Source organism: Stenella coeruleoalba (genome assembly GCF_951394435.1).
Source record: "Stenella coeruleoalba genome assembly, chromosome: 16".
Lineage (NCBI taxonomy): Eukaryota > Metazoa > Chordata > Mammalia > Artiodactyla > Delphinidae > Stenella > Stenella coeruleoalba.
Genome location: NC_137162.1, coordinates 69,975,422 through 69,999,727, shown reverse-complemented (window position 1 = coordinate 69,999,727; position 24,306 = coordinate 69,975,422). Strand labels below are relative to the sequence as shown.

The following is a 24,306-nucleotide window of genomic DNA, read 5'->3' as shown; positions in this document are numbered from 1 at the left end:
TAGTTCTTCTAGGCCCTTGTTAAACCTTTTTTGTATTTTCTCCATTCTATTTCCCAGATTTTGGATCATCTTTACTATCATTACTCTGAATTCATTTTCAGGTAGACTGCCTATTTCCTCTTCATTTGTTTGGTCTGGTGGGTTTTTACCTTGCTCCTTCATCTGCCGTATGTTTCTCTGTCTTCTCATTTTGCTTAACTTACTGTGTTTGGGAATCTCCTTTTTGCAGGCTGCAGGTTCGTAGTTCCCATTGTTTTTGGTGTTTGCCCCCAGTGGCTAAGATTGGTTCAGTGGGTTGTGTAGACTTCCTGGTGGAGGGGACTGGTGCTTGTGTTGTGGTGGATGAGGCTTGTTCTTTTCTTTCTGGTGGGTAGGACTGCATCTGGTGGTGTGTTTCGGGGTGTCTGTGATCTTATTATGATTTTAGGCAGCCTCTCTGCTAATGGGTGGGGTTGTATTCCTATCTTGCTAGTTGCTTGGCGTAGGGTGTCCAGCACTGGAGCTTGCTGGTCGTTGAGTTGAGCTGGGTTTAGCATTGAGATGGAGATCTCTGGGAGAGCTTTCGCTGTTTGATATTACATGGAGCTGGGAGGTCTCTGGTGGACCAGTGTCCTGAACTCAGCTCTCCCACCTCAGAGGCACAGCCCTTACACCCAGCCAAAGCACCAAGACCCTGTCAGCCACACGGCTGCTAGTGTTGGAGGGTCTCCTGCAGGGGTGTGGGGTGGCTGTGGCTCACCGCGGGGACAAGGACACCGGCAGCAGAAGTTCTGGGAAATACTTGGCATTTCTTGGCATGAGCCCTCCCAGAGTTGACCATTAACCCTACCAAAGAGCCTCGTCAATTATATCTCAATTAAAGGAGGGAGACAAAAATGTCCATTGAATTATTACTTTTAGTAGTAAAATACTAGAGCTAAAAAAGATAAAATCGATTATTAAAATTAATTTCACCTGTTTGCTTCTTACTTTTTTTAATGTTAATGACATACTTGGCTCACATTGTTTCTATTGAATAATCCTGCTATAAAAGGTTTTTCAAAAACCATATATTTGCCTTTTTCCAATTTTAAGAGGACATTTAAATTTTTATCATAAATTTGAATGAATTTTTTGTTAATAGGCAGTAGAAAATGTTAAACATGATATGGAATGAAATAAGATGGTGATTGACTATAATTAGAATAAATATTATATATCATTTGATAAAATCTGAAGTGTTAGAGTCTATATTTATTAAAGTACAAGAGTTCTGATATAAATTATGTAAAATTTTTATCCTTAGGTTTTATGCAGTTTATTTTTTAAAATCTGGTAACCTCGCAGAACATTCCAGCTACATTTAAAGGGATCAGCATCATTAACCTTTATTGCTCTGGCTTTTCTGAATTCAGAGCATCTTAATGCAGGCCAACGTACTCTGTTACTACTGCCAAGCTTCTCCTTTAACGGAAATATGTGAAAAAAGAGAACAATCAAAGCTCATGGTTTATGGTGCCTTAATATACCAATAAAGGAGGCTTCTCCAAAACCAGTATTTTGATTGGTCTCTTTAGTGATCATGAGACGACTAAGGGGCAGTAGATGGGTAAAGGAGATTGGCTGTACTGAGTGCAGGCTCACTCTCAGGCGGATGAGTAGAGTAGTGAGTGACACAGATGTTGAGCATCTGTCCCATGCCTATGCAGGTTCGGTCCAGGGGTTCACCAGTTTGAAGTCCCCTGATTCATGATGAGCCACTGGTAGAAGACAGAAGCCTTTGCCCTCCTTGTTAAGCCACTCCAGAAGGCCTATGATAATATGCAAGAAAACAATGCAATCCAAGCAATTCTTGTCACACGAGGATGTGTGCTCCCAGAAGTCAATGCTGTTGTTTGGAGCTGGCTCAGCTCTTTGAGGGTGGTCCACACACTCCTCAAGCAGTGCAATTATTTTTTAAAAAGTCACGAAAATGAGATGACTGCCTAACCTCAGTCCCCATCATCTAATGCCAGCCAATGACTAAAGCACTGTTTGGTGGATTACTTTCTCCACATCCTTTCAGCCTATTGGGAAGAGCTGCTGGTCCAGAGCCTAGAGTGAACTAATGACATGACTGCTCTTACTGTTTGACAGAAGGTTCAGATGTTGACTGCGATACTCTCTATAGGCAATTGCATTTGTCAGTGGTCCTTCAAAGGTCTAGGAGGGATAACAAGAAACTAGGACACTGATTCTGTGCCCTCTAGGAGTTTATATTTTAGTTACAGGTTGGAGAGACACCTCTTTTTCTTTCAAGAAGCAATTAAGAATGCATCCACATAGAAAATATAACCCTTGCCAGATAGGCCCCTCGTTTTTTGAATTGTGTAAAATACATGTACGTAACATTTCCTGTTGTAACCATTTTTAAGCTTACAATTCAGTGGCATTAAGTACATTCCCAGTCTTGTGTAACCATTACCAGTATCTATTTCCAGCTTTTTCATCATCCTAAACAGAAACTCTTTACCCATCAAGTAATAACTCCTTATTCCCTGCCTCTGTCCTCAGCCCCAGCCCCTGGCAACCTCTGTTCTACTCTCTGTAAGAATTTGCCTATTCTAGATACTTCATATAAATAGAATCATACATTATTTGTCCTTTGTCTGGCTTATTTCACTAGCATAATGTTTTCAGAGTTCATCCATATTGTAGCATGTATCAGAACTTCATTCCTTTTTATGGCTGTATAATATTCCATTGTATGCATAACCACATTGTTTATTTGTTCATCTGTTGTTGGACGCTTGAGTTGTTTCTACTTTTTTGGCTCTTGTGAATAATGCTGCTGTTACACTGATGTACAGGTATCTGTTTGAGTTCTTGTTTTCAATTCTTTGGGGTATATACCTAGGAGTGGAATTACTAGGTCATATGATAATTCAATATGTAACTTTTTAAGGAACTTCCAGACTGTTTTCCACTGCAGCTACAACCATTTTACATTCTCACCAACAATAGATGAGGGTTCCAATTTCTCCACATCCTCACCAACACTTGGAGTTTATTGGTTTTGTTTTATTTATTTTTAAACTAATAGCCATCCCAGTAGGTGTGAAGTAGTATCTCATTATGGTTTTGATTTGCATTTCCCTAGTGACTAATGATATTGAGCATTTTTTTCATGTGTCATTTGTATAACTTCTTTGGAGAAATATCTATTCAAGTCCTTTTAAGTTGGGTTGTTTGTCTTTTTGTTGTAGGAGCTATTTGTATATTCTGGATATTAATCCTTTATTTGATATATGATTTGCAAATATTTGCTCCCATTCTGAGGGTTGTCTTTTCACTTTCTTGATAGTGTCCTTTGGTGCACAAAAGTTTCAATTTTTTTTTTTTTTTTTTTTTTTTTTTGTGGTACGTGGGCCTCTCACTGCTGTGGCCTCTCCCGTTGCGGAGCACAAGCTCCGGACGCGCAGGCTCAGTGGCCGTGGCTCACGGGCCCAGCCGCTCCACGGCATGTGGGATCTTCCCGGACCAGGGCACGAACCCATGTCCCTGCATCGGCAGGCGGACTCTCAACCGCTGCGCCACCAGGGAAGCCCTCAAATTTTGATGAAGTCCAATTTATCTATTTTTTTGTTCTTGTTGTTGCCTGCACTTTTGGTGTCATGCTTAAGAAACCATTGTGAAATCCTAGGTCATGAAGATTCCTCCTGTGTTTTGTAGTTTTAGCTCTTCAATTTGAGTCTTTGATCAATTTTAAGTTAATTTTTGTATGTGGTGTGAGGTAAGGGTTCCAATGCATTCTTTTCCTATCAATATTTAGTTTTCCTGACACCATTTATTGAAAAGACTGTCCTTTCCCCATTGAATGATCTTGGCACCCTTGTTGACACATTTGAAAGTTTATTTCTGGACTCCCTATTCTGTCGATCACATTTGACCCTTATGCCATTACCACACTGCTTTGATTACTGTAGCTTTGTAGTAAGTTTTGAAATAGAAAAGTGTAAGTCCTCCAGCTTTGTTCTTTCTTAAGATTAACTACTTGAGATCTCTTGAAATTCCATATAAATTTGCCAGATGTCCACATCTTTAAAAAAATATTGCACAGTTAAAATGCAGGCAAACAAAGGAGAATAAGAATCCCAGATAATCTCATAACCTAGCTGAACCCCACTATTAGTGATTTTTAAGCATTAAACAAGACAACATGGGATACCACTTCACATCTTCTAGGATGGCTATCAAAAAGACAAATAATAACAAGTGTTAGCGAGGATGTGCAGATATCAGAAACCTCATACACTATTGGAGAGAATGTAGAATGCTGCAACCACGTTGGAAAACAGTCTGGCAGTTCCTCAAAAGGGCAAACACAGAATTACCATATGACCCATCAATTCCATTCCTAGGTATATGCACAAGAGAAATGAAAACATATATCCACACAAAAACTTTTACTCAAATGTTGGTAGCAGCATTATCCATCATAGCCAAAAAGTGGAAACAACCCAGATGTCTCATCTCTTGATGGAATGGATAAATAAAATGTAGCATGTCCATACAATGGAATATTATTTAGCAGTAAAAGGAAATGAAATACTGATACAATCTACAGTATGTATGAACCTTGAAAACATTATCCTGAGAGAAGCCAGTCAAAAAGAACCGCATATTGTATGATTCCATTTATATTAAATGTCCAGAATAGGCAAATCTATAGAGACAGAAAGTAGATTAGTGGTTGCCTAGGACTGATGAGGGGCAAAGAGATGTGGGAGTGAGGGGGGTTTAGGGTTTCTTTTGGGATAATGAAAATGTTCTAAATTTGACTGTAGTGATAGATGCATAACTGTGAATATACTAAAAGCTTGTGCATTTTAAATGGATGAATTATCTAGTATGTGAATTATATCTCAGTAATGCTATTAAACAAAAGACAAGGGGCTGAATATATTATTTCTTACCTTTCTTATTTTCACTGAATATAGCAGAAGCATCTTTGCATGACCTGAAATGTTATTTGATTTTAGTATTTTTAATGACCACACAGTTTTAATGAAAGTAGCCGTACCATGACATAATATTATTTTCAGATATATATCCTGTTATATAGTGTATATATATACACACACACACATGTATGTGTGTGTGTGTGTGTGTATATATGTATAGAATGCCTTCAAAATGCTGAGCATTAGGTAATCAATATTAATCAGTCTTACATCATTTGGTGTTTAGTTCTCCACACACAGATTATTTCCCCCGATACAAACCATGTTGGAAATGATGACATTTAGTTTGATCAGTGTTGACTAGTGAAATAATCATGTCCATGAAAGTCATGACAAATAGTGATGTCATTTTGTTAAGGCACAAATTCAGATCTTACATGCTGAGAGACTAATGTGTGGAAGTTAATCATTTAGCTATTGATCTGTCCAGTATCACACCTTAATTAGGTTTATTCATGAGTTTAGGGGTTCAGGAGGGTCTCTCAAATGTCAAAGGCTTACATGGTTGCTGCAGAAATGGAATTGTGACTCTCGCAATGATGGCAGGCATGAGCTACAAAATAAGAATAAAGGGCTTCCCTCGTGGCACAGTGGTTGAGAGTCTGCCTGCCGATGCAGGGGACGCGGGTTCGTGCCCCGGTCTGGGAGGATCCCACGTGCTGCGGAGCGGCTGAGCCCATGAGCCATGGCCACTGAGCCTGCGCGTCCAGAGCCTGTGCTCCGCAATGGGAGAGGCCCCAACGGTGAGAGGCCCGCGTATCACACACAGAAAAAAGAATATAAAGCTATGTAGATATTTTAAGGGGAAAGATGGCAGAAGTTAATATGAGTATTAAGACCAGTTGTGCTAATGATGGTCAAGTTTCCTTCTCTTATAGCAACTTTGTCATGGTACCAGAGGGGCTAACTGGATCTTAGTAGTAGCTTCCTGTAAAGCGAGAGAGGGTTGAGTTGAACTAAGTTCAAATCCAATATAATAGTCTTACCTGGGTCACTAGTAAATAAATAAATGGATAAATTAATCTCTGACACAATTTTAGAGTAGGAGAAATTTTGACTCAGATCTGGCTCCTAGGGGGTCTCAAGGGTTCTTTATATTTTCTTCTTCAGACACTGAAACTCATTGATACTAAAAGTGAATGGTTGACAGTAGCTTAACAGTTAATCCTGTGAAAGGGAAGCAGGTTAGGTAAGTCAGGCCCCTTAGAATCACACCCCAAATATGGTCACCACTTTTACCTATGCGTCATTCTGGCCATGTGGTCTCACCAGTAGATACACCTGTTGCATAATCCCTGTCTTGTATGACATTTAAATTTGGCTGAGATGAGCCATGTGGGAATCAGACACAGAATTCTCTAGAACAAATCTAATATGGCTGTTGAATGCAGCGTAGAATTCAGTGACCATTTGGGGGACCCTTGGTGGTGGAGCCGGCTTTGCCTCCTAGTAGGTTCATTTGTTCCTTCAAGTGATAGCAGTGCTTGGTTTTAGTTTAGCTTTCTGTTGTCTTCTTTTTTTGAGTGATGAAGCAGTAGTAGGGGAAAAGCTGATATTAACATATTAACACGTATTTTTATATTTGTGTGTCCATCCATTTGAAGTGGCTTGCTCTTGGAAACAGCTGGTTAAAACCCTGGGTTTTACATTTGAAATATTCTTTGTCCTGTTTGTAACCATGCACTGACATATTTTCCCATATTCTCTTTTTATAAGTTCTCCAGTGATGTTTTTGTTGCCTATCCTGGGAAGATCTGTCTTTCCATTTATCAAAACAAATGGCAAGCTGGGGACCATTTAAAGTCGGGGTTTTTTTTAGTTAATAAAACCAATCTTCTTGTTCTGTTATGTTAAAAGTACATTATCTTTTTATTGTCAGTGCTGTTTGGCTGGGTCTGTTTTCTGTCTTAGCCATCTCAGGGCTGCCCCACTTGCTTACTGTGTAGAGACTTACAAAATCATTAAGGGTGGGGCAGCACCATCTGACTTACAGTACAAACCATTTCTCAAAATAACCACAGCAGTGCAATACTGATGTGCAATTTACGTCACAGTATGTTTTTATGAAATAGTTTGTGGCATTTTCATTTCTGTTCTGGATGGAATCTTGTTCTCTCTCCCTTTTAATCAGGCGTTTAATTTATTTTTATTATTAGTATTTTCCACTCCTTATCTTGGCATGCCTCCAATTTAACAGCTTTGGTGAGAAAAAAAACCAAAAAACTGATCTTCCCCCACCCCGACTCTTCAACATCAGTTTAACTGCAACTGTATTTTCCCCTTTGATGTGTACTAACTTTGGGTACTAGGTTGACTCCCTTTTGAGAGATGTAGGGACACATTACACGTTTACACAGAATTGTAGTCAGGAATTGATAAAGTTAATGTACAACTGTGAATTTTAAACACTTTCAACCAATTCAGGCCATTTAAGTCATATGCACTGCTGCATTTTCCTTTTACAAACGTCTTTCTGTATAATGTCCTGTAATTAGAACAGGAAATCATTGAGTAACTGTAAGATGAATAAGAGCACTTAGACTGAAAGGAAAATTACCTTCTGAGAAATTATATTCTTTTCTTTTTTTTTTTTTTTTGCTGCATGTTACAATGTTGGTAATGATAGTAACAGCTGTAGCTACTCTTATCTGTAGAATTTTCATGCTTAGGTTTTCTGGAATAAAAAAATTTCATTTTCAGTAATAATCAAAAATGAATGGACGGAAAATAGGAAATGCCTAATTATGACAAATATTCAGTGTCACAGCCGAGTAGCAATTAAGTGGAAACTTCAATATAATTGTCAATAGCAGTAAGAATTGGAATGGTGCCAGGTATATAAAGTTGATGCTTTGCCTTGGGTCGTTGCTAGGAGCACAGTGAAAAGTATAAAGCTTTGAGAAAGGAATGTCTAATGTAATAAAGTAACAGAAAGAAGCATAAATCATTGTAAGAGCCTCTCATATTGACATTATTTTACTTAAATTGTCTCAAAACTAGACATCAAGTTTTATAACACGAGCAAATTCATATTTGCTTGGGGAAAAAAAAAGAACACTGTATATCATCTTTGAAGGACTAGGGACATTGTGTCTCAAACATAACCTTCATACATATTTGGAATCTTTTAAGTGAAAATCTTTAAATGTTTGTTTCTATTGGCATCCAAATGCATTTGCCCTAATACGATTAAGAGAACTAAAGGGCAAAATACTTGGCAGATTTTTCAGTTGAGGTAATTAGGTGCAGGAAGGAACATGCATACTTTTTCCACCAGGCTCTATAAAATCCTGGTGCGAGGGTTTTTTTAAGTTTTTTTTTTTTTTTTTTTTAAGCTTACTGTGATGTTAGAAATAGATTATAGTGGTTTTCAGTAAGCATAATAGTGTGATGTTTCCGAAACAAGCCTTCCCTCCTCCCTCCCCACAGAATGAAAAAGAAAGTTACATTTCTAAATTGTTGTGTAAGAGATAAAAGCAAATTTCTCCTCCGGAATTTATGTTTTCAGCCTTCTGTGCGTTTGGCCACCATTATCTATTTAAAAAAATAGCATTATGGATATTTGAAAGTCAATGCTCCATTAATTCATTGTGTTTGCTATTTCATGCATCTCTCTTTTTACAAAGACGACTTGAGCAACGTGCTATTCAGAATGAATGCCTGCTCTTACCATCTCCCCCCACCTTCTCCCCGCTCCCAGCCCAACGCTGGGGATTAAAGCAATGGTATACAGTTACTGTTTGAAAAGCTTGGGTGGAGTCTCACGTTATAATTACAGTTTCTCAGTGGAATTCTGTTTTGGACTTTGAAAACATATAAATAAGTGAAAAATTGACATTGAGAGAGGTTAACAAAACGTGTAATTATGATATAAGTGCAGGATTAGAGTAATTTTGGTTGAGCATTACAAGCAGTGTACTTTAGGTATTAACTTTTAATAGGCAAAGTTCTTTTCACTGAAGTTGAAATAAGGTTTAGTAATTTGGGGACTCTTATTCCCTTTGAATATTTCATTTTAAAATAGGCACACTTTTTTTTTTTGGTGGAGGGGGACTTGAAGAACAGGATGACGTTTTAATAGAATATCATAATTATGGTTTGAAATTTCAGTCTTTGGTACCAGTAATTTATTGCTGGTCATTTTCTGTTGACAGAAATCAAGTAATGTATATATAACCCAACCAACTAGAGTGTGTTAGAAAGATTCCTTAGGGTAATACTTTGATTTCTTTTCCTACGTGGGTGTGGCTGAAAGAAAATCTTTGTTCCAGGAACACTTTGTTTGTCTCTTGCTAAACAAATGTGCAGTTTATCCACTCTTTATTCATTCTTAGATTTATCTGCTAGACCTATTATGAATTGGGAAGGGGGAGATGTCCTACACAGCGTTTACTGTCAGCCCTCGTTTCATGCGTAACTTTGCATAGGAGTGTTTGTTTGTGTGTGTATGAAAGGCATAGGAGGAAAGAAGTAGCTGAGGAATTTAAGAATTCTTGAAAGGTTGTTTGGCTTTATTTGTTTCTTAGTGTACTGGGCAAAATAAAATATGACAGCTGTTGAACAATTTAATATCTTTGTAGCTGTATTAGGAAGAAGTTAATGCAAAGGCTTAGAAGGAAGTTATAGGATCATAGAATTTTAGACCTGGAAAGCTCTTCCAAACTCAGTTTTGTACTCTCTTGTACATACCTTTCATATTAAGGTGACCACACTTTGTCTTGAAAAAAAAAAAGAAGTTTCTTCGGTTCAAGAAACTTCTGCCTAAACTCCAAAGAAGAGATCCAGGGTATCTTCACTCAGGGAAACTTTGACCTAGATGAATCGTTGGTTCTTCCAGATCTCACCTTTACTCTCTGTTTTCTCTTGACTCTCACCTAGAATGTTTGTTAACCTCTTCACAGGAGTCCTGAGGGTCTCAAGGATTTTCTCTGCTTTTGTAAATATTAAAGGCAGCTCCTCTGGGAATATCTAATTGAAAGGTTGGAAATTTGCCTCTGTCCAAACAATGCCAAAATTCTGGTCCAAATGGATGGTTCTGCTAATAAGCAACAAAGTTATAATAATTTTTTTTTTTTGGAATCACTAAGCACTGCCACATTAGACCAGGTCCCAGCTGTGCCTCTGACCTCTCAGTGAGGGGCAGGGGTTCTAGGCTTGCACAGCCTAGAGTTGCCTTTATTTCCTATCATGTGGATAGAAAGTAGAAAGTTGATAAACATGAAAGGTGTGTCAATAATGTTAAATCGTTACAATGGGAATTTCAGTGTTCCGAAATAAGAACCCGTCAACTTAACCAGAGTAGAGTAATTCTGGCTTATAACTGGCTGAATTCAACAGTTCTTGATGAAACGGATGTCTCCTCTTTTACTTGATCAAAGACCACCATCCTCGTCCCTAATACTGTAAATTAGTTAGATCTCTTCCACAGCAGTAACAACAACAATAATAATCATATGTCAAAGGAAAAATATTTTATTTCAGCCACACCCATATAGGAAAAGAAATCAAGATATTACCCTAAGGAATGTTGTTATTATTAGTGACATTTTGTCATAATGAAAAGCTCATCAAACTTGGAGTTAAAAGATTGGGTTATAGTCTCACCTGCATCACTTTCTAGTTCTTTGAGATCCTGGACTAGTCACTTGGGTGTCTGAACCTCAACTTTCCCGTCTCTAAGTCAGGGAATATTAATTAACAGTTTGTCATGCTACTAATAGGGTTGTTGTGAGAAACAGACAAACAAAAGATATGCTATGTGTGAAAGGCCTTTGTACATTTTAATGTTTTATTATTAGCACCAGAAATTGCAGTAGCATTTTTGCTCCGCTTCCTAAACAAGAAAACAGTTCCTCAGTTCCTCATATGTTTGGTTAAGAGAGCTTTTTTACATTTGCTGTCTTCCGTGATACCTGTAACAGTCCTGGGAAAGCGGCAAGGAGAAGGGAATTTGGTCCTGTATTCTGTTTCAGGTACATTGGGGTTTTGGGTAGAAGCATATAACTGAAAACAGGAAAAAAAGAAAAAAAAAGTATATATATATATATAGAGAGAGAGAGAGGAGAGAGATCTAAGCACAACTGAATAAATAACTATAAGTAAAAGGTAGTGTTTTCAAAGTTTAATGTGCATGGGAGCTTGTTAAAAATATAAATTTCTGGGCCCCAACCTTAGGGTTTCTGAGTCAGAGGTTCTCATTGGGGCCCCAGAGTCTGCCTCTTTACACCCCGCTATGTGATTCTGATGCGGGCGGTCCTGGGAGCATTCTTAGAGATACTGTCTCCAGAATGAATGGACATCATAGCATGTGTTTCCATGACTTGGGGTCAGAGGGAATTTGCTATTTTTTTCCCATCAGAAAGAGCAGGACCACATGGGTTGGTTAGTGTTTTGGAAACTGCCTGATGAAAGAGGGATAATTGTTTGAAGGATGAGATGGAGTTAAAAAAAAAAAAAAAAAGTCATTTCTAAGCACAGAACATAGCCAAGAGGCTGATTTCATCCAGAATAGAGAATTAAGAAGAAACTAGAGATGGCATCATCACGAAAAATGGTCAGAGAAAAACAGAAGGACAATGTGAAGGGATAGGAAGGAAGTGAGGTGGTCCCGTGAGTCCAGATGACATCTTCTGCTATAAAGCTAACTCTGAAGCATTCATTTTTTTCACCTTTATTCAGCCTGAGAATCATGACTTTCTCCATTTCATTCAAGAATTCTTAGAGAAACTAGTACGGCTTCCTGCCACCCCCCACCCATTACAGAAAGCCAAGAGATTTGGAATCAACAGATATTTGAACAGTATTTACTATGTACAGGAGATGGCATTAGGGGCTGAGCATGCTGAAATAAGTCCTGAGGGTTCATGGTATACCCCTGTCTCTCATCTTGGACGATCCTAGACAAATCTTGGTCATCCTGGACAAATAGAGTGTAATGATGCAAATGACACATTATGGGCTGCTTCTTCCACTAGTACTTAGACACTCTGGAGTTCTGTTGATGTTAGGTAGATATTTCCAATAAAACATTTTTTTGCTTTAACTCTGTAGAAAGCACAGATTTGAACCCAAAGTACGAACTAGTGTCTTGATCTACTGTAAAAATCTCAAATTGGCATGTCTTGGGACATACATCAGCATCTCAAAACTACTTTTCACTGGGGACTTGCTTTCAGTGTAGACATATTTCCTCTTAATTAAGTGTGCCAACTGATGAAGTGGCTACCCACAAGCCAGGCTGGAGTCTAAGCAACATAAACCGTTAAAAGACGTCATCTGGAAAGCAGCTAAACGTCTCCATTCTCGAAGAAGCCTCCAGCCTGCGGAGCTAAGTGAACGTAATGAGAAATACATCTGGGTAATGGCGTCCTATCTGAAAAGGTCGCATGCACACCTTCCTTTGGTACTGGTTATGTCCCATCATTACGTTCTGTCCTTGCTCATTCGTCTCCCACTGGCTACCAGATGGCCACGACAGTGTTGGTATCCTTAACAACTGTTTTGTGCAGTTCCCTGCAGCATCGTAAAGGCTTGAAATATTGAGTGTTTTCCCTTTGGATAAGCAACTGACATATCTGGGAATTGCTTACAAATGCCCTGAAGATGTGGTTATAGAGAGCGATGGCAAACTGGGTCGTGGAGCCTAAATCCAGCTTGATGTCGTGCAGGTGGCAGGATACCAGAGGGAGGGGGTGCCATTTCTCAAGCTTAAGATGAAGGAAGGATTCATGCATGCAGACTCTGGGTTTTGTAAATGAGCACTTAATATGGTGAGGTGTAAATAAGCATTTAGATCACATTGTAAGAGGGAGTTTCCTTAAAGGTGCTGAAACGTTCTCCTGAGTTAAGTTGGTTCTGATGGAGCTCTCACAAAGATGCCTGGGGAGTCCTCTCAGTGTGGTCCTCTGCGTTGTGCTAAGTTACCAGATGGATTTGAGAAACGTTAGAAGATAAGGGGGTATGGGGCTTCCCTGGTGGCGCAGTGTGAGAGTCCGCCTGCCGATGCAGGGGACGCGGGTTCGTGCCCCGGTCCGGGAAGATCCCACATGCCGCGGAGCGGCTGGGCCCGTGAGCCATGGTCGCTGAGCCTGCGCGTCCGGAGCCTGTGCTCCGCAATGGGAGAGGCCACAACAGTGAGAGACCTGCGTACCGCAAAAAAAAAAAAAAAAAAAGAAGAAGATAGGGGGTATGGGTTGGGGGGAGGGCGGGGGGAAGGTGGATGTATCAGTCACATGGAAATGGATCATGCTGCAAAAACAACCTCCAAATCACAGTCTCACTTGAAAGAACAAGTGCTTACGTTTATACATCCCTTTAGGACCAACCAGGGGCTTTGCTCTGTGTTATCCTCACTCAAGACCAAGACTGGCAGAGTAGCCACTGTCTGAAACGTTACAGATGTCCAGAACGAAGGGAGGGAGAGAGTGTGGTCCATTGTCCACTGGCTCTTAAAGTAGCCGCCCACTGCTGCCATATTTCATTGGCCAGAACAAGTCACACAGCCGTTTGTCCTCAGTGGGCAGGGAAGTACGGCCTTTCCACAGGACCGTAAAGAGAATGAGAAATATTCATTGAGCAAAACTAACAACCACCAGAGCAGATAATGATGCTCTTTAGACCCACAGACATCGCTCTGGGGCCAGATGACCTTTACAGGGGCTTTAAGCGCTGAAAGATGACATAATCCAAAATAAAAGCAATACCAAACTGTGGAAAGAAGTATAAAGAAGCTCAGCAAAATTCTGATTTTTTTCCTACGGTGATGCCTTTAATGCTTAAAATATATATATACATCAGATTCTTTCAAGACGGTTTTCTGGTTCTGCTGCTTGCCGGTGACCTAAACATTGCGTAATCTGTCTGGGGGGTTATCCATCCCACTCTTTTCCTTTTCTCTGCTTGAGGTTTTTTCATGGATCTGGAGGGGTGATGGTGCTGAGAGGATGCTGGCAGCAGCCGAACTGTGCTAAAGATAAACTGATACAAGGGTCTTTTTGAAGACTCTATTTTTAGTACAAAACCAGAGGTGGTCATTGAAATGATGCCAGGACCACGACAATTCTCTGTTGGAGCGAAAAGGGTAATGGAAGTGTTTTCTCGTTTGTCTAGGGGAGGACGAGGAAGAAACGAACGTGATAGTTCTCAGCTACCCTCAGTACTGCCGCTACCGCTCGATGCTGAAACGCATCCAGGATAAGCCGTCTTCCATTCTCACGGACCAGTTTGCGTTGGCCCTGGGGGGCATTGCAGTGGTCAGCAAGAACCCTCAGATCCTGTACTGTCGGGACACCTTTGACCACCCAACTCTCATAGAAAATGAGAGCATATGCGATGAGTTTGGTGAGTCTTTTTTTTTTTTTTTTCCTACATGAAACTTGTGCGTGTGTGTCTGGCTGTTTTCAGTTCTTGTGAAGAGCAGCGATGCGGAACGGGGCTTACTTTGACAAGCCCAGTGTGCCACCCACCCCTCCCCTCTCCCCAATGATTGCGGCATAAGACGTCATTGCCTACCTGGCAGCCTGTGTGTACCAGGGCCCAGGATTATTCTTTAGAATTTGTTGTTCAAGACAGAGTCTGGAGTTGCTTGGTCAACCTTGAAATTGGACTTTATAGGACAGGAAGCTTTTATGCTAGTTGCTTCTTAAAAGGGTTTGGCTATTCAGATACTGATTTTCTTCATTTAACTGATCACTTCCTTTTCAGTGGTATAAGGAGCTATAAAAGTTCACCAGTTTAAAAAAAACACACCAGTTTAAACACCTCAGTATCATAAGGTAAATAGAGATAGATAGATAGATAGATATAGACAGATAATAGATCCCCATGCCCCTTCATTTTGTCATATACATATATCTTTATACACTGTGCCCATCAGAGATGGATATGTGCTCACATATCTGTACCTGCATCTCTGTTCAGCTGATTGGTCATGAGATCTCTGTAGATAGAAAGGAAGGAGGAGAAGACAGCACATCCTAAGTTTAGAAGACCTTTCATCATGCCGTGAAAGACTGGAGGCAAGATAAAATCACCTCTCTCACATCTTCACTTTCTCATCTCTTTCTTGAAGAGATTGGATCATATCAGTGGTTCTCAATAGGCTGGGCAGGGACATCAGAATACCCAGGGGGCACGTCATCGTAGTACACGTGTCGCCTGGCAGTTCGTATACTTACAGAGGGAAAGACACCCCCAACTCTCACCCTCTCCCTTCTCTGGGAATCACCACCGTAGAGTGAGCGGGGTGATGACTGAGCCGCGCTGGCTCCCGTGTGGGTATCTGGGTGCAGACGCAGTGGAGACCCTTGGCTTAGAGAGTATGAGGGGGTCCCTTGGGGCAGAACATTCCTTGATCCTGTTGGGTAATGTCTTTCCGAGGATGCCTAATTTTGCGGATTATTCAGGTTCAGATTATTCTGCTCAGCCGTTACAGGCCTCACCGTGGTTTGGGGGTCCACGGTGGCCTCTCCAGTCTGATTGTTCACGACTCCAGCAGCCCTGGAGCTGCTGCGGGGGTGTTGTAAGTAGGTGTGTGGGCAGATGAGGGTAAGGTGACCAGACGGCTCATCTTGATCCAAGAGCAAAGGGAGAAAAGAGAGGAAGGGGACCTAAGTTTATTAGACGTGACTTTTTTTGGTTGTTCCAAACTTTTTCCAGGTGCCTTTCACAACTCTGGCTTCTCGGTCTATAAGAGAGCAGTGGTGTTTATGCAAGTTATGATTTTCTTATCGTTCTTAATGTTCAAATAACCTTTTTATTCAAGTAGATGAATGTATCTAAGACATTTTTAAAACATACTCTCTTTTCAGATCAACATTTATAAATCTTCCCTTTTCAATACTTCTCTTTTGAGTTTTTCATCTCTAGCCCCTACTCCCAGGACAAAGCGTTTCTCTGTCCTGCTTCCTGCTCAAGAGGTGTCTAAATTCCTGAAACAAAATAGAACTGAAAAAATGCTTTCCCTCATTTAAGAGTATTCTAAATTAGAGTTTCACAGTGTAATATAATGAAAACATGTTTTAACCTTTTTGGCTAATTTAAGAGTTATTAGTCATGGAGTTTCAAAGCCGTTGTGTCTAGAATTGGTAATAGAAGTTGCAGTTTAACAACGACGACAATGGTTGTTTAAGAGTTACTAAATTAGTTTTAAATGTTCTCACAAACACAAGCATCTGACTTTTGAATGTTTTCCGGAATCTTCTTCTGGTATAGCTAATTTTAATGCTGTTTTTCTTCTCCAGACTCTTAAGGTGGAAACTTTCTTTTGGAATGAAGGTACCTTTAAAGAGCTTCTAGATGGCTAGTCTAAAAAATTAGAATATCAGATTTTTTTAGTTAAGTGTATACTTCAGATAGTTGGGACTTCTTACAGGGTTTCATTTTAGTAAGTGAACAGAAAAAAAGCTTATTCTGACCCAATTTGAACACGTTCACCAACATCCCTCCCCCACCTTGCACTTCTGGTCATACATCTCAATTTCCAGAGAAATTCCTTTTAAACCTCCAACTGGTTATATTTGAAATCAACATGGGTTAAAGGGTTTGTTGAAACGCGGGGTTGGGTTTCTCCAACCAACAGTTGGTGGAAGAACATAAATTTAATTAGTGACTGGCATTAAACAAATGTTCCTAATATTAAACACTGCCAGATGACTGAAACACTTCTGTCAGATTACCGCGAGTGCCGGGGGGCCCGCAGATGAATTTTCTGCACAGTATATATTCTGTACCACACGTTTGGTGACTCCAGTAATTGGTCAGATGTAATTTAGGTAACAGTATGCCTAGGCTGTAAAAATCAAATTTTTTAGCCGTATCACCAGGTGGATGCATGGTGGAGCTGATGGCAAAGAGTGCGCAGTATTTAGCAGCCACGCCTTTGACACATGAAATTCATAAATTGCTATAAAATACCTCCAAGGCCCTCCTCGAAAGGACAGTGTCTGCTTTCCTACGATTAAATAATGTTTATCTTATTAACTAATATATCTTTTGCTTTCTTTTATTAAATGGGGTTACGGAGTGAGGGTGGGAGGGGGGTGTTCCAAAGATAAATAAAACACAGTCCTTGCTTGTTTTGAGGATTTAAAATCTAATTGGGGAAGACAGGATTAACGCACCTGAAAGGTCAACTCATGTCACAGGAAAGTCAGTGATGAAGTATTGGGTGAGTGCTGTAGAAGGCACGTGCAGTAGGCATTTCACAGTGAGCTGGGGGCATGCAGGAGGTGGCCTGGCCGGAGAGGATGGTCATATCATGGTGAAGGGGTCAGGGAAAGCCTTATGGAAAAGACAGAGCTGGATCTGGTTTTTAACAATAGGGAGAAGCGGCGGGAAGGGGAGGGATAAATTGGAAGGTTGGGATTGACATATACACAATGCTATATGTAAAATAGATAACTAATAAGAACCTGCTGTATAGCACAGGGAACTCTACTCAACACTCTGTAATGGCCTATATGGGAAAAGAATCTTAAAAAAAAAAAAGAGTGGATACATGTATATGCATAACTGATTCACTTTGCTGTACGCCTGAAACTAACACCACATTGTAAATCAACTCTACCCCAATAAAAATTTTTAAAAAATAAAAATAGGTAGAGAGGTTATTAGAAAAGTTTTGGAAATACCTAGATCATTTAAAATTCAGGTCCAGCCTCCATTAGGAATGGCTGCCTTTGCCCTGGGTCAGCTGCTGGTCTCTCTTAGATTTGTTTGCCCTTAGTCATCACCCTCAGCTCCCGTGCTCTCTGTGTGGGACGTATAAATGGCCTGATGCCCTCTCTACCAGTAGGACATGAATGTGAGTCGGTGGACCTGGGCTGGGACAAACCCAGGCCATGGCTTTGGAACGGATCTGGGCTTTCTTTCTCGAGCAGGGATGTCCCCTCGTTTCCTCTGTGTGCCATCCAGCTTACTCCCATTCCCCAGGTTCATCTCTGAAAATGAACTTTGCTCGTGTGACAGCCTTGCCCAACTGCTCAGACACCCCACCCCTTTCCCATTGTTTTAATGTCGTCCACTGAATAACAAATTTAATTGAACAATAAAAGTAAGACTTTTAAGTCTGCAGCGAGTCCCTGTAAATAAATTCTCCATGGAATTTTATGAAGCTGTTTAATGAAAAGTTTGATTAGAAACTATGAAAGAAAAAGAGAATAGATGAAATTTCATCATTTAGTCCCACATGACAGTAGTGTCATTTTGATTTTTATTTACATTGAGATATTCGGCATAGAGTAAATATATCCTGGTTTTAATTAACTATTCTCCTTACTTGGGAAAGGTTATTTTAGGCTTGAAGGGTTTTGATAGCATACCATCTGCTTTCTTCAGTGTATTTTATTCAAGTCCCTTCCTTGCTTACAGTGCAGCACAATGTCTAAACCTATGACATAAGCATAAATTGAATCGTATTAATGTTAGGTGATTGAAAAGCTTCAGCCTCAACATCCTGCCCGCTTTCTTCCATCTTGTCAGTTACAATGCTCTGAAAGGCAATGTGCTGTTTTCTTAGCACGAGAGAGTTGACTATTTTTAAAACTAAAGCAATGGACTCCGCCCTAAAGCATTATGAAAACTGGTTGTCTTGCACATGCCATTAGGAAATGAGGTTATAATAACAATGAGGGGAAAGTGACATTATGAATGGCAATTTTTTTTCATAAAATCTTTACCCTGCGTATAATTCCTGCCCCCCACTGTCCTGTCAGCATCTGCTAGCATAAGACCTTCTCTGACAGCCCCCCACCTTACTTTTACCTCTTTTTATAATGTCATGATCCTTTTGTAAAACAGGTACCATCATTTATAGTGGGTTATCCTCTGTGCTGTAGAGAAAACACACACCTGCAAACATTTTGTCTGTTTTTCCTGTTAGAACACTAAAATGTCCACCAGTTTGTAATGCACAATGTTTACATTAATATCACACAAATTGATTGCACATGTGTGAGGTGTCCACAGCTAAATCCAAACAGAGGCACCCGCAGTATGGTAGATAAATGGATAATTTTAAGGTATTGGCTTCTATCAGAGATGTGAGGCAGACCCAATGTAAATGAGGTGAAATCAGTTTTTAAAGGTGGGTGAGGCTAAATGGATGAAGATATGGTTGGTTAAAAAATTAATAAAAGTACGGTTTATTTTGGTTTGAGTTTGGAATTGCAGAGAGACGTAAGAAGTCATGCTTCTAAGTTCCTTGGCAGATGGTGTGTGCACGTGTGCGTGTGTGCATGGGCTTCTTGACCAAGGAGTGGGATGAGGTTAAAGGAAGGATGTGGTAAATCACCCGAACAGAACAGAGATGAGGTGGACCGTCATCTTGGCGTTTGGTCCCTATGGAGAACACCGTGAACCCTGATCCCCGGGGAGAAGTTGGCTACATCAATATTAAGACATAACCTCTGCTGAGGGGCTGCGGGGTAACATGTTATAGTATTGAATAAAAAGAATGCTAGGCGTATAGGCACATAGCCCCGGTTTAATCAAGCCTCAACCGTCTGATTTGCTGTGCTCTGGGCAAGTGACGTAAGGCCCCTCACTTGTCCCATCTATAAAATCCAGTAGTAACAGCTCACTTGCTGGGCTCAGAAAAAATTTGTATTTGCTTGATTTTTTTTTTTTTAATTCTCTTGATAAATGAAGATTCTCTGTTGTTTCTGTTGGAGTCTTAGGCCTCAGACAACTTGTACGTAGTCATCTAAACCCATCTTCCTCTTTGAATAATAAAGGAACCGTTTTCCTAAGACTCTGGGGCTCTTACTGGAACCTTAATGGAAAAGAATAGTTTTCTACTTTTTACAGTATGTTTTAAAGACGCTTTTCCGACTCTGCCCTGAACTTTCCATTTTCCTGTGGGGTGAAATAATGACATTATAGACAAAAGAAGAAAAAGCAAAGGGAGGGAGGGAAACAGAAGAGGGGATGAAACCTTGACATTTTATGAAAGAAAACTCAGGACCTATAAAATTATTTTGAAGTGTAAAGAACGAGCTGGACGACACTGCCTCTTCCCCTCTAAACATCACATGCTTTGCTGGAAATGAAAGGCAGTTGTTTTGTTAAAGATCATGGGAATTTGTAAGTGAGTAAACATTTTTTTCTTGCCAAAGTAGGTTTCATGGTCTCAGTGGATTTCGATGGTCTGATGGCTTTGTTCCTGGCCCATGTCCACATTCAGGCTTCCCCTGCCTGCCTGCCTACAGTGCCCACCCACCTCCCAAACGATAACAAGGCAGATGTTTCTCTTTAACTGAAGCCGGGTGGCAAAGGAGTTGTGCTTCTTGTACATTGCTGTTTCCGCAGAAGACCTTCACCTTCAGAGATCTCGCTTGGAGGACTGCTTTGTCTTGGAAGTTTTCTAGAGGTTCTGTTTATCATAGAGGATGGTCTAACCACGACCACTCCTGGTTACCTGCTCTTTATGCCAAAGCAGGGCCAGAGAGAATGTTAAGTTCATCATACCACAGTCAACCAAACCGCAATACGTCTGCTGGTAGAGGTGTGTGGGATGTGCTCTAGAGTACATGGAATGGTGGACATAGGGCTTTGGCTTCCAGGACAGCGAGACACAAAGAGGACTGGAGAACAGGCCTCCTTGGGCAGAGGCGTTGGAAGCTAGGGTGCCAACCCTTTTGGGGGTTAATAAAAAGAATTTTTATGTTGCTACTGTAAATTAATTTATAGAGTCGTGATATATGAAGTGGGTAGGATGAGTGGATTTCTCTTCTGTTTTTAGAACTTAAAATGTATTTTAAAATAACTCTGGCCTCCTTTTGTAGCTGAGTGGACTCCATAGGTTATTAGAAACTATTTGGACTGATGGGTTCAATACACTCTGTTCACCGCAGAAGAAAGGATTTGTGTCTATATTGACTAATATTTCACCTAGGATTTTATCGAGAAAAGCAAGAAAGTTATATCCTATTACTTTAGCAAGATCAACACGTTCCTCTCCAGGGTGAAACAGATATTTTTATCAGTTAAAACGCGCGCGCACACACACACACCACACACACGACAGGAAGGAGCCAGGTCATTGAAAAATCACAGGCAAAGGTGCTGGTTAGGGGTAGCGTTGGTGGAATGAGGTCCCGAGTAAGTCTGTGTTCATTTGATTTTTAAAATCTTCTTGATAAATGAAGATTCTCTCTAAACTCCTTCATTCTATCCTGTCAGGGAAACTGGATTGATTTAAGTTCCTTGGACTTTGGGTGAGGCTCTCTGGGGATGCTTAGGGCCCAGGACGTTGTCTGATACACAATGTGCCCATATCCGTTCCTGTGTTTCACCAATATCTATTCAATACCTACAGTGCGGCAAGTGGTGCCTGTGCACACAGTTGTGAACAAGACGGAAAAATCCCCTACTCTTAAGGATCTTACAGTGTGGTATGCGGGAAGGGTATTAGCAAAATGTGGGATAGCCATGACCACACCTCCTAGGCGTAGACCATACCTCACAGGGCTGTTGTGAAGATTAAATGAGTTAATCGCTTAAAGCGCTTAGATGGAACATGGCAAGTACTGCTTAAGTACTCAGGTTCACAGAATCTTCTTGTACCTCTTGCACCACCCAGTACTACCTTAACCACATATGGGGTTCACAGTGATGCCTCAAAAAACATGCACAAAATCATTTCATACCTATACAGGCTCCTAGGGAAAATGAGGTATCATTTGCCACTTAAACTCATTCGACATCCATTCATTCCAGAAATACTTGTTTGTTTGTCCTTCTGCCTGGAATGTGTTTCCACAGATATCATGGGTCTGGCTTCTTCTCGTCATTCCAGCCTCAGCTCAAATGTCTCCTCCCCAGAGAAGTCTTCTCTGACCTTCCCTCTTCCACAGATCTGGCTCTGTCCCATCACCCAGTGTATCCTTATCTTCCTGTCCCTCATCCCTATCGGAAATGAACTCCTATATCTGTCTCTTTACGTGTTTTAGTCTGTCTGCTTCCTCCCCACCCATACTATATGTAAGCTCTTTAAGAGCAAGGAGCTCTTCTGTCTTTTCACAACCATGTGCCTGGGGACCAGAACAATACCTGGCACGTAGTAGGGATATAATAAATATCGGTTACATGAATGAACGGATACGTGTATACTGCGTATCGATAGCATTGCTCTCTGCCATTTTACAGATGAGGACGCTTAAGCACAGCAACGTGACACAGCTAGCAAGGGGTAAAACCAGGACTTGAACCTCCACAGTGTGACTCTTAACCGTTATACTTGCGTGCCTCCCACCTTGGTCCCTGCTCGGGAAGAGCTGTCGGATTTCCGCAGATCATCAGGCTGACAGGAAACAGATAACTGACCACCAGGTCTCTAGATGATCGACGTGAAATAGGTTCCGTAGGATTTAGAGGGATTGGTGTGTGTTGGAGTGGTTTAGCAAGGACTGATGGTAAAGATTCAAAATAGGGAAACCGTTGGATTGGGATCAAGAAACTCTGATGCCAACGTCTTCTCTTGTCTATGTTATACCAGTCTCCCTGCTTCAGCCCTTGCTGTCCTTTGGTCTCTTTTCAAGACAGCAGTCGGAATGACCATTTCCGTGCTCAGATCTCCCAGTGGCTTCCCACTCCGTCAGAGACGCAGATGTGAGTATCCAGCCCTTTAAGAGCTGGAACTCTTTAGAAGTTGAGGGGGGCAGTAGTAAACTAGCCTGCGTTCTCCCGGACTCGTTTCAAGGCATGGGATTGCGATGCTGACAGGACTCTCCTTACGCACCTCGCTGTAATTTTCTGCTCAGAGTGCACTGGCTTTCCCAACTTGGCATCCTTGTTTTTAATGAAAAAATTATAGGTCTAATTTCAAAAAATGAAATGTATGCAAGCTTTCCTGCTTCTGTCACTTCTTTATTCCTGTAGCACATAAATCATTTCCCTTTTTAAAATTAAATTTCGTTTGCCATGATTTGGAAATGGGTTTTCAAAGGACGCTGAGTAGCCAGGCTCTTGGCAAGGGAGCTAGCTGTGATGCCTGCTCAGGAAATCTCCTCACTGCTGGCTGGCGTGGGCCTTGATTCCATCATCTGGGCTTTACGCTCCCTTTGGAAGTTGCCTAGAAGTTCTCTCCCCAAGACTCCTCTCTGAACTGCCTTTCTGGCTATCCGGTCGCCATCTTGGAGGACGAAAGAACGTGGGACTTGGGCAGAAGAAGGCGGTGCGTTCTGATGCTTCTTGGGTTCTTATCCACACATTCACTGAGCACCAACTCTGTTGAACGCAGAGCTCCAGGTGTTGTTGGGATCTTGGTCTCTGTTCTCAAGACACTTACAGATCAAGGTGGTTGAGATAAGCCATAGAGCAGTGGTCACTGCCACTGTTATCTGTGATCCTTTTAACAATCCTGCCTTTGACCCATGAGCAACCTTAGGGTCACACGGTGGCTGCAGGGTCACAGGTCTCACATGCTGCTGACGTGCGAGTTGTAGCGCCCCCTTCCCGGGCTGCTGACCTCCGTGAGCACACTTTCCACCACAGCGTGAGAGGAGCGTGGAGCTAAGAGTCTGGAGTTACTTAGGCATTCAGAGAGATGATATCGTGGAGCTTTAGCAAATGGGAAAGCTCTGCCCTGCCGTCTCATGGAGGCTGCCGGGCAGTCTGTGAAGGGCGAACTGAGAAGGTCAAAGTCTAGGTGCCACTGGAGTTAAAAGATGTACAGAAGAGGGTGCGGAGGTCAGGGAGGCCTCTTAGGGGAAGTGGATCTTCAGCTGGACCTTGAGGGCTTCAAAAAGGAGGAAGTTATTTCAGGTGAGGAGGTGGAAAATACTATGGACTTTGAAGCTCAGAGAATGAGGGTTCTTTCCTCTGCCATTTTTAGCTTTCAGCATAGACAAAAAAACAGCCTCCACGAGCAGAACATTTTTTTTCCTCCTAGAAGATGCCACCTTCCCCTGAGGACTCACGTGCTCCTGAGTCCTTCTCTCACAGGCCCCGTTGTGGTTAAGACCCAGAGGAAACCTCTTGGAGGAAAAATCAGTGTGTCTCTTATTAAATTGGAAATGTTTGGGTGTATAAGAGAGGGAGGGCTGCACGAGCTTCGCAGCAGCGGGTAAAGGAGCGAGGTGCCTGCTTGATTTCCTAGCTGTTTAAAGGGCTGCTTCTAGGCTGAACGAGTAGCTTCAGAATAATCATCTTGGACACTTTGCTCCTTATCCCTTTCGTGTTACTCAGTACTTTTCCAAAGTTATTTTTTCCTTCTGCTTGGTATTAAAGTTACCAGCGTCAACTGCATTTCTCTTCACTAGATTCTAAGCTCCTGCGGGGGGGTGGGGGTGGTAAGAATCATGCCATACTCATCTTTGTAACAACA

The 24,306-nt window shown here is 41.2% G+C and overlaps 1 protein-coding gene across 15 annotated transcripts in view; it reads left to right on the top strand.

Moving 5' to 3' along the window:
- Positions 1-24,306, top strand: part of ARID5B (AT-rich interaction domain 5B) — a 289,023-nt gene that overhangs the window by 181,009 nt on the left and 83,708 nt on the right. For all 15 annotated transcript variants that reach the window (XM_079899440.1, XM_079899444.1, XM_079899442.1 and 12 more), the window contains one exon: positions 14,091-14,321. In XM_079899440.1, coding sequence (XP_079755566.1) covers positions 14,091-14,321 — 231 coding nt within the window. The remainder of the gene's footprint in view (positions 1-14,090; positions 14,322-24,306) is intronic.